Source organism: Lactuca virosa, chromosome 4, assembly GCF_052849685.1.
Source record: "Lactuca virosa cultivar CGN04683 chromosome 4, Lactuca_virosa_CGN04683_v6, whole genome shotgun sequence".
NCBI classification, from domain to species: domain Eukaryota; kingdom Viridiplantae; phylum Streptophyta; class Magnoliopsida; order Asterales; family Asteraceae; genus Lactuca; species Lactuca virosa.
The window spans coordinates 46,127,971-46,138,956 of NC_136429.1; the positions used below are offsets into that span (position 1 = coordinate 46,127,971).

Here is a 10,986-nt window from a genome sequence, read left to right on the forward strand (position 1 = left end):
TTGAATTGATATCTAAATATACAATTAAAAACATCATAATTCAATGATTGTATATGCCTTTTTCGTTTATTTTAAAAAAGACACAAACACGTTAAATTTAATGAATTCCGCGATCATTATGCCATATGGCTTGAAATGGAAACACCTTTATTGTTTATAAATTCATAATAGTTCATGTACATAACTAATTGTGAATTTTTTTGTCTATATAGAGTGAATTACACGAATGGTCCCTATGGTATGGGGTAATTTGCATGTTTGGTCCCTAACTTATTTTTTTAACTCGGAAGGTCCTTACAATTTGTTTTTGTTGCGCGTTTGGTCTCTGTCTTACCTAAAAAGACTATTTTGCCCTTGATTTTTTAATTTATTTAAATAAAATGGGGTATGTAAGGTAAGGTAAAGTGAGGTGGAAGTGAGGTTAGGGGTGTGTTTATTTAAATAAATTAAAAAATCAAAGGCAAAATAGTTTTTTTAGGTAAGACAGGGACCAAGCGTGCAACAAAAACAAACAGTAGGGACCTTCCGAGTTAAAAAAAAATAAGTTAGAGACCAAACTTGCAAATTACCACAAACCATAGGAACCATTCGTGTAATTTACTCTAACCTATATATCATTATCATTTCATTTTATTATAAATCTTTTAATAAAAGCCATCTACTTATATTAGTTGATTGGTTCAAAATAAACTAACATCTTAAACCATATTCCTTTGAAACTTTTAAGTCTCTTCAACTTTCAAATAATTAAATACACATTAATTTACTTTAATACTAAAATTCTTTAAGTTACAACTATTTAATCACTACACCTTAATAGTTTTTAACTTGTATTAATGATTGGTTATCATGACACTACAACTCAATAGTTTTTTTTTAACTTATGGTATTTAATTGTTACTTATAACACCCAAAAAAATTAATATAAGAGTTATATATAATTCACATATTTAGATTAGATTCTAACTTGGAGAATAAGATGGAAAACCAACAAAGTAATGAACAAAAAGGATGTTGTTGGACACAATTACTTCACTTCAATGTTTTGATCATATCCGCCTATTCGATGCTTTGATTGACATGAATCGAGTTGTGGTGGTAAGAAGACAAAATTATCTATAACTTTCATGTTTTTGGTTTTCATGAATTGTGTTTTTATTGTAGCAAAAATCATTGTTCAAGTTGAACTGAAACATTTATAGAATCTGAAATTGACAATGTAGAATCTCTTATCATTTCAACCTACACTTAAACCTCATGGAATCCTTTACTCTATGCAAAAAAAACATATATCTCAGCATTGGCATGCAACATAACATGAAATTTCAACTTGGAAGAAAGAAAAAGCGTTGTCATGTAAAATTTATACGAATCACAAATGCAAAGGCTAAAGTCAAGGTTCTATAATGATCTCTTCAGTGGCTACGTGTTAAATTTCTTACTTTCTGATGACTTTAAAAGATTATATATTTGTTTTTTAAAATCCATATTGACACAAAAACAACACCATGACAAGGTTTATTTTACCTTCTGATGGAAGCTTGGATCTCATAACGCATTATTATGCCAGTTGGCTTAGTTGCCCCACCACCAGGCGATCATGCACAATTTATTTTCATTAGCCTTAGTTGTACACCAATCTCATGGAGAATAAAGAGACAAAGTGTGGTTTCTCGGTTCTCTGTTGAAGTTGAGTACATGGAAATGGGAAGGGAACTCGCCTATGAAGCGTGAAACCGTTGATGTAGGGTAGAATTCGGGAGTTCGGAACTCAAGAGGCCTTTTCAGAAGTTAGTGGCACAGAAATCGAGAGGGAGTGAGATGTGTGTTGAGGTGTGAGAAAGGATTAGCCTGAGCTTGCTACTTATAAGAAGTTTTTGGGGTGCACGATGCGCAGTGCACGTCGCGTAGTGTGTGTGAACCACCTAGGTGTTGACACATGTCCTTTTCTCACAGTGTCACGTCATTCGTATCCTGCCGAATCGGGGTGTCAGAATGCACGTCGCGCGCTGCGTGCGGGTGCACGCGGGGTTATTTTTATAAACTTTGAAAATTCGTAACACTTGCATACGAGCTATGTTTTCAACGACTCTTTTATATATGTGTAGGTCTTGATGTACACTACAACTTTCCTTTTGGTCGTTTTGGCTAATTCTAACTTTCGTTTTTTCGACTAGTTTTTATTACCGTTATGATTTTATAAAATCATAACTCTCACATACAGTTTCTGTTTTAGGCATTTTTTGTTTCATAATTCATACTTTGAGTAGTACTACGATTGTTCTCTTGGTGACACTTTACAAAAGCCAACAATTTTTCTTGTAGTTTTCGTCGTTGTAAATTCTTACGTACGGTGGATAATTATTTACTACTAAAGTCATGTCACACCCATACTGAGTAAGATCTTTGCGAAATTTATATTTCTGAGATCGCGGTTGTTTATATTATCAAAAAATGTTAACCTGCTCTCGAGTGACGCGACTTTTCGTACGCTTATTTTTGAGCCTAAATGTTGACGTAATTAGAGACAAAAATTTGGACATATTGATATATATTGGTTGATTACAATATTGTCCTTATTACATTTTCATGTTTTATCGTTAAATATTAACGACGGTCGATGACGTATTTTTCAGGTTGTCACAATAATGTATATAGGTTTCATTTCACTTAGCTTCTACATATTTAGATATTTGTTAAACAATGATCAGGTAGATTGAATGTGGATGAGGAGTTAAACACCAAATCAAACTCATATAAACCCAAAATAAACTTAGATGAACGCGAAATCAAATTTAAACCCAAATGGACATAAATCGAACCCAATGTTAATCTATGAAGTGTTGACATTATGTAATAAGACCTTATTATTTCAATTTTCTTTTCCTTTTCTATCACTTGTGTTCCCTTTCACCTTATGTTGAGATTTTCTTAGCTTTGTTCGTACATCATTTAATGGTTTAATTTAGCTTATATATAAAATCTTGCATGAGTCGCATATGGATTTCCTATGAATGGAAGTCTATATCTATGATTCCCTTTGTTTCCATAATATTGGATGGTGCAAGCTTTTGATCATTTCGGTTCAGTAACATTTAATAATTTGTAGTAGTTATTTGTCAATTGTCAAATATCAATTTCTCTTGGAAAGAGAGTTTGGACGAATGAATTACTATTGTCTTTCAAACTAATTATTGAATTGAATTTCTTACTTAATAGATTTTTCAGACATAACGTAAATTTATTAGTTATTCTCATCGACACGGTTCGTTTAGTAAACAAAACAAAATTTTCTTCATTCGACTATTGATCCGACAGTTTCGTACACCATTATATACTTTACATACATCATTTAATATATATTATTTTATATGAAAAAAACCCTAAGTCGTTTTAGTAAAGGGATGCATTTTCAATATGCTTGTTTCAACTTTTAAAGAACAAAACCATGTTTAGAATGATAATTAACTCAAAAAATATACCTTTACTCTTCCAAAATAAATTTATTTCAAACAAGTAGTTCTTGTATATTTTTCAAAACCTAATAATTTGGTAAAAGTACTGAAAAATTTCAAATTTACCAAACAGTCCTTAAAAATTAAAATAAACCACTGGACATGGTCCTTCCATTTATGCTCGCACCACCATGGTTTTGGCTTCAGTTCGTCGTATACATCGCCCACCGTGCTATCTATCGACACACCTACCACCATCCGCCGGCTTTCAAATCGATCCGATTTTCCGGTAGTCACGGCCATTCCTCTCTCCGGAAGTAGATCACCATTAGAATCGCGCATAACATAGTAAGATTTAATATGATTCGTGTACTTTCCTTTAGTTATCTGATAGTTAACTATGTGAAATTATGAATTATCGGTGTTGGCATTGAGTCATGTCATAGTTTGCGATCTTAATTTATAATTAGAGTCGATCCAAATAGAATTATTGCTGATTATTTGAAATTTAGGGTTTCCATTTCAATTTCAAAGCATACGTGTATTGCAAGATATATGTTACAAATATATGGTTCTTCCAGTGATTTGTTTGTTTGTTGGATTAAAGGTTAATGATAAGGAAGTTATAGTATGGGTTTGTCATCTGCTGCTATTACTACTCCCAGTGAAGCATTGAAATTTTGCATATTTGATTTGAGAAGGGGACAACATGAAGGCGAGGAACTGGAGAAGATTTTGTTCTTCTTCCCGGCTGATTTGCCCTTTCCAACTCAACTTTCTGTCATTGGGCTCAGTGAAGGACTCATCACTTTCACAAGGTCAGCGGCCACTTATTCATAGTAGTCTACATAATTGGAATCTCATGGTTGCTCATTGATTTATGAACGGGATTTTGCAGAATCTTTTCTCCTGAAGCAGCTTGTGAGGTTATAGAAGCAGAACTACATTCCCATGTCTTCTTTGAGGCAGAGCCAGATATTTGGATGGTAATGGTAAGTGTTTGTTTCTTTTAGAACATCATTAAACATATTCAACCTGTTTGTATACTTTCATTGATCATTTGTCATGTTGTAGGTGGTTGCAAAAAACAAAGAAACAGAAGCCATATGGAGAATCGAAGCACTACGCAGTGTTCTTAAAGAAATCCACTCTCTTTTCATTATGTTTCATGGTTCTATAAGAGTGTTACTTGATAAAGAACCTGGTGGAGGATTAACTCGTAGTCATTTGTTCACCTTCATCATGGATTACCTTAATGGTAACCCCTTTCCTACATCATATACAACATAATTTCCATCTTCTCTTTTTTAAAATCTTTATTGGAGATCACTTATTGTCAGCATATCAAAAGCGGTCTCCATTGGAGCTGTGTTGCTGTGGTAATCCATGCTGAAGTTTCTGTTCCAAAAATTTCCAATGAATTTGTGCTACTGGAGAAATGCTGAAGTTTCCATTCCTCTCTCTCTCTCTCTTATTATATATGCAGATTTTCTCATGGGAAACAAATTCGTTTTACCTAATTTCCGTGATTCTTTAAAGCAACGTGGAACTGTTCAGATGTTAACTGTTGGACGTGAGGCTGCTATTGAAGTACAGGTGAGATTACTAGATTATAATATCATGATTCAACGATTCATGCATCTTTTTTAGTATTCTTACAAATAATTAAATAAATAAATAAACTTTCTTGTGTAGTCTCTTGTGGGAGCATTGGATTCATGCATGGGAAACACTTCAGGCTACTCAGTTATCTTGTTTCAGGATCTTTTGGTCTCTACAACACTAACCCCTGTATGTTTCTAAACTTCCTTTCTTTTTCTACATTTATTGGGACCTTAACCTTATAGTATGATATGATTTTGGAATCTTGATTAAATCATCCATGTTGATTTGTTTCAGGATGACACTACTAATCTGTTTTCATACGCCACCTCAAGGTTGACCCCACGTGTTCTATCTTCTGGAAGAAGTAGTACATGGTCTTACCTCCGCAAAGGGAATGCTGAGCTGGCGTCCAGGTCAGCAAGTATCGGGTCAGGTTTAGATGGGTTTCGGATTGTGAGGCCATTACAACATGGGAAATGGTCAAAAGGGAAAGATGGGTTTCTTGTTACTGATATTTGGGGGGTAGAAGTTGGTAATTTGGTACCTACAACCCCAACATTATGGCTTCAACAAACAGAGCATAAAATGTACTTATGTGCTTATCAACATAAAAGCCTTACAATAATCTTACTCATACCTGTTACCTCTATGCTTAATGGAGAAGAAGGGATCTCCATGTTGAAGCAACAACTTCTTGAAAATGTCTGTTTTCTTTCTTTTTCCTATTTTACCCTCCCTCATGTTTTTCTTCTTCCTGAATGAATATTCAATTTTATATATTTTTTAATCTGGCAGGCGTCTGCAAAGATTGTTAAAGTTGAGGAGAAGCTTGCAAAGGGATGGGGTGGTGAGAATGCTTATCATGTGAAAGGGTATCGTTATTTGCTAGTAGATGGTGATAGGAATATTTCGAGGGCATCCCCACCTGGAAAAGTAACAACCCTAACAAAGGTCAGAATGGTCAATTCCCACAAAATATTTTTTCATTCAGAAACATACTACTTTCATTCTTTACATCTTCCCATTTTCTAACAAGGAATGGAATCTGTCAAAGGAATTGTAGTCTGATTGGCAGAAAAATAGAACAGAATTCAATAATAAAAAATGAATAATATTTTTAATTTCAGTTATAATTAAAAAAAAAGTTATTGACCAATTTCAATATAGATAAGGAGTGTATTTTTGTCTTTTATAAAAAAAGATGTATCAATTGAATTCCTTCCACCCGTGGTGAAAGACATTAAGTGGATTCCATCCGAATGACAACCAATGGAATCTCGAATTCCAATTCCGTTGGATTTTTCCGGAATCCACGAATCCCTAGGAATGGTGAACCGTGAACTTCTAGGGTATTTTGGTCTTATACTAAAAAAAAGATGAATAGAATTGAATTCTTTCCATCTCCACCCGTAGGAATTATAAAATCCATCAAGCATGGAATTTGATGGAATCCGATAGAATTGAATTTTATCCATTTAACACGCCTTGGAATGGAATCTCGAATTCCAATTCCGTGGAATCAACGAACCAATATGTAAACACAATGTAGTGGTGAAGAAGCATGTTGTAAAGGCTAAAAGCTGAAATTAAAATTTATTATTACAGGAATCATTACTTGCTATAAATAAGGTTAGAGAAGATGTTGATTTGGAGAAAAGCAGAGGAAATGGGAATAATGATGATAAGGATTTAGAAATATGCATCAGAGCAAAAAACAATGCATGGGTGATTGCTAGGTCTACAAGAGGAAAGGAACTTTATATTGTTCTTGAAAAAGCCAATGAAACTCTTCTCTATGCCTCTGAAGCCATTGAGAAGTTCAGTGACAGGTACAATACAACCTTTTTCAATCTTTTAATTTTCTTTTTATCTGTATTAATTACTTATAACTAATAATAACATATTAAATATAAATAATACAAAGTAAAAATATCGACAAACATAAACATAAAAATTATAAATCCACTTAAATTAATAATGTAATATGTATGCAAATTTTAGCTAAAACTTTAGTCAAAACCCGTATTTTTCTATTGTACTTTTTTCATCAAGTAATAATTTTAAATGATCGGGTAATTGAAAAATTAACAATAATCACAAATGTTTTGCCAAAATAGTTTTAAATGTATTTTAGAACATGCATTTTGAATTATAGGTGAATATAAAAGACATGGATTAGAAAATAGTTAATATTTTTAATAAGATATAAGTTATATTTATATATTTATATGTTTATATATTTATTATTATAAAAGGTTATAAAAGTTAAAACAGAATGAGAAAGAGGAAATAATAAGTACATGAACGCACAACTCCTTCCTTCAAACATCCTTGAGTTTGTGGCTTTTTTATTTCAGTCAAGTTTTCTTAAAACGAGGGCATTATTGTCATTTTATCTCAAGAAGCTATAAGTCATTTTTAAAAACTCAGATAAGAATAACTTTTCAAAAACTTCTTATTAGCAGTGGCAAAAAGCCGATTTGAAAAGTCATTTCAAAAGGCTAAAAGCTAATAAGCCCTTTTCAAAGCTCAATCCCAAACACCCCTTGAATCCCAAATTTCCCTTTTTAATACATATTCAAAAGACCAAAATGCCCTTCCAGCACTTTTTCCCATTCTTTTCCTATTTAATTAAAATATGATTTTGATCACAAATAGCAATGTACTTTGACTTTTTTTTTTATGAAGTCCCCAAAGTCAACACCTAAAGCAACAATCTTGAATATTTATATAATCTTTAATTTAATCAGTATATCTATTTTGTTAAAAACTTATCATGTATGTAGGTACTGCAATGGAGCCTTTTCATTGGATTAGTAATCACTGGAATGAATGGTAGATGATGTTATATGTATACTGTAAAAAAATAGCATAGCAAGTTAAACCCAAAATTCATAGAATTGTTGATTGTTATGGTGATGAACATGGAAATGTGGTTTGCTGGTTAGTTGTTATAAGCGTTACATAGATGGTGCTAAAAATCTTTATAAAAATAAAGTTGAGTTCTTATGTACTCAAACTTGACTCAGTTTTATATTTCGAGTTCATTGTTCTGAAAATGTATAAAACTCTATATTCACAATAACTTAACAGAGCAAAGTGTGAACTATAATGTGCTAAAAATCTCGATTTTTTTCCCCAGTTATCAGAAGATTAGTTGTAAACCTAAAATTGAAAAAATAAGCGGATTTATTTGTCTAAAAAAAGTTTAGATTTAAATAGAAAAAAATCAGTAAATATAAGTGTTTTATAATTAACCCGAAAATAAAACTAAGAGTATGAGCGTGTTTGGCATTTTGGGTATGGCGCTTTTTTTTTTACGCGTAAAGGATGAAGTGGCACACATGTTCACGGGTGAAAACCGCCCCCCTCACCCGTAAATGTTGTGTGGATCGATGCGTGTTATGCTTTCTTACGCCCAATAGAAATTGATATATGCAAACGGTCAAAAATTGACCCGTTAACAATGTAAAAAACAAAAAATTATTTTTTAAACTTTAAACTAAACCATGTAAATACCAACATTTTTATACTATTTCACACCACAAAACCATTCAAATATCTTTCTATTCTCTCATTTTTTTTTTCTCAAAGTATGGAGTAAAATCAAAATACCCCAACCACTCCAAACTTCCCGACAACCCCAAACACTCCAAATGATCAATATCAAAGTTACATGCAAATGTTAACATCCTCAATCCAACAACAACCTTTATTTACCAACATTTCATATCAACCAAACTACTTCCAACAACAAAGACCACAACAATTCAGTCAACCTCACTTCCAAGCTTTTCAACAATTTCAACATCAACAATTCCAAACACAACCATCTCAAGTCCCCTTTATCTCAATCCCCACCTATAAACTTGGACAATGACGACGACCACCTGGTCAAAGAAACACAACCATCTAGAAGAAGGCAACCAAAAAGAAAAGCTACAAAAAAAAGAGGAACGACTTGAAACGAAGATGAGGAGGAAGCTTTAGCTAAAACTTGGATTTTAATATCGTGTGGCTGGAGGACGGGCAATGCGCAGCCGGGAAACAGTTTTTGGCTTCGTGTTTTAGATCACTTTCATTCGCTTTTGGGAAGGCAAACAGGTCGAACGTACGACTCGGTCAATAGAAAATGGCGTTAACTACGAGCGGTTTGCACCAAGTTTAACGATATATTTGAAAATCTGAAAAATATGCATAAAAGTGGTAGCAACGATTTCAATATTTTATCAACTGCTTGCCAACAATACAAGGTCACCAACGGCGGTAAAGTATTGGACATGTGCTATAGTTAGATTTTGAATTAAGTTTTTTGTTTAAAATAAAAACTAAAAGCTAATACCATTGAATGAAACTTTTCATTTTTTTTTTAGTTTTTTCTTAAAAGCTAAAAGCTTCGTACCGAACATGTCTTATATATCTTTTTATTGTATTACTTTGATAATTTGTCATGTTTACTTTTTAAATAATAATTGATATTAGTAAATTATATTATATTTTGAAAAAATAGAAATAGATACGTAAACAAATGATAGACATGACGTGTACAAGCGTATACCCGTCACACGCTATCAAACATTTAACGTACAATCAACTATACATACATTTAGAAGGGACAATGAAATATTTTGAAACTAATTTGGCTTACTTTACATTTCCTATTAGGAAAATTCTACAAAATTTACAAAGTTTTTGTCGCAATTCGGACAAACACTTTGTATTTCAATTTATTTCAATGTCGATCATTTATTGGTCACTTGGTTACATGATGTTGTGGCAATATTTGATGTCGTGACAGTTGACATTGTGTGTTGATGTGATACTCTTTGGTGACATCATATTCTGGATGTCAAAATTATAATAATAAAAAAAAAACCTAAAATATAGTAACTTTTGTGATAGTCATAAAAAATACAGTGACTTTTGTGAAATTTATCCTAAAATAAAGTAGAAATCAATACAAACATGTTTGCCAATCTATGTCAACTAACGGGTTAGATACAATTATTTGTTCTTTCTTTGTATCTAATTAGAATAAGAATAATATTACCTTTAATTGAACTATTTATAATTTTTTTCTCATATTCAAACGCTAATGACTATGTTAAAAAATCTTTAATTGAACTCTTTATAATTTTTTTCTCATGTTCAAACGCTAATGACTATATTAAAAAATTTTAAAACTAAAGGTGGATATCTTTATATGCCATGTGGTATTTACTCCCAAGTAATGTCTTGTATCCTTATATCCTTATATTTAAATCCCAAGAATAAAGTTGTACAGATTTCCCAATGGCCAATGTCTTATGCCTATAATTAAGTTTATGGTTATTATACTAATATGAAACGTTATCAATATAGCCTTCTAAATCTAACTATAGCACATGCCTAATCTTTTTATATAGCAATTTTTGCGATCCTGATTACATAAAAGTTATAATATTAACACAAATAGTTTAATATAAGGAAGGATTAACATGTTGCACACCTCATCTCATTATCATAATAGAGGATGACTTCATTATGTCGACATAACTGATAGGTAACTAAATAGTTAAATATATTGTCATTTTATCTCAAGAAGCTATAAGTCTTTTTTAAAAAGTGAGATAGGAATAACTTTTTAAAAACTCATTATTAGCTGTAGCAAAAATCAGTTTTAAAAGTCATTTTGTAATTGTCCAACACTCATTTGGGCTTTTATAGTGGTGATAAAATTCTAAAAGTTAATAAGTCTTTTCAAAGCTCAATCCCAATTCCCAAACACCTTGAATTCCAAATTTCCCTTTTTAATACAATAATCAAAAGACCAAAATTCGCTTCCATCACTTTTTGTCATTCTTTTCCTATTCATTTAAAATTCCCATTAAATATGATTTTTATCACAAATAGCAACGTACTTTGACTTTTCTATTTACTTATGTTT

At 31.9% G+C, this 10,986-nt stretch overlaps 1 protein-coding gene across 2 annotated transcripts; it reads left to right on the forward strand.

The window, feature by feature from the left end:
• The first annotated feature begins 3,617 nt into the window (after window positions 1–3,617).
• LOC145103970 (vacuolar fusion protein CCZ1 homolog B-like) lies at window positions 3,618–8,102 on the forward strand. Of its 2 annotated transcripts, XM_079041252.1 has the most exons (11): window positions 3,618–3,803; window positions 4,063–4,273; window positions 4,354–4,447; window positions 4,530–4,713; window positions 4,796–4,834; window positions 4,942–5,051; window positions 5,151–5,246; window positions 5,355–5,762; window positions 5,856–6,011; window positions 6,666–6,889; window positions 7,847–8,102. In XM_079041252.1, exons 2-11 carry the CDS (start codon window positions 4,086–4,088, stop codon window positions 7,875–7,877), a joined length of 1,530 nt encoding a protein of 509 aa, XP_078897378.1. In that variant the 5' UTR covers window positions 3,618–3,803; window positions 4,063–4,085; the 3' UTR covers window positions 7,878–8,102. The 2 variants fall into 2 exon arrangements, with proteins under 2 accessions (XP_078897378.1, XP_078897379.1); XM_079041253.1 differs by lacking the exon at window positions 4,796–4,834 and having other exon boundaries at window positions 3,619–3,803.
• The last annotated feature ends 2,884 nt before the right edge of the window (window positions 8,103–10,986 follow it).

Excerpts from the sequence above, each read along its gene's own strand:
- LOC145103970 (XM_079041252.1), top strand. The coding sequence starts at position 4,086 with ATGGGTTTGTCATCTGCTGCTATTACTACTCCCAGTGAAGCATTGAAA. Across the intron at positions 4,835-4,941 it reads ATTGGAGCTGTGTTGCTGTG|ATTTTCTCATGGGAAACAAA; the intron begins GTAATCCATGCT and ends TTATATATGCAG. Across the intron at positions 6,012-6,665 it reads AAGTAACAACCCTAACAAAG|GAATCATTACTTGCTATAAA; the intron begins GTCAGAATGGTC and ends TTATTATTACAG.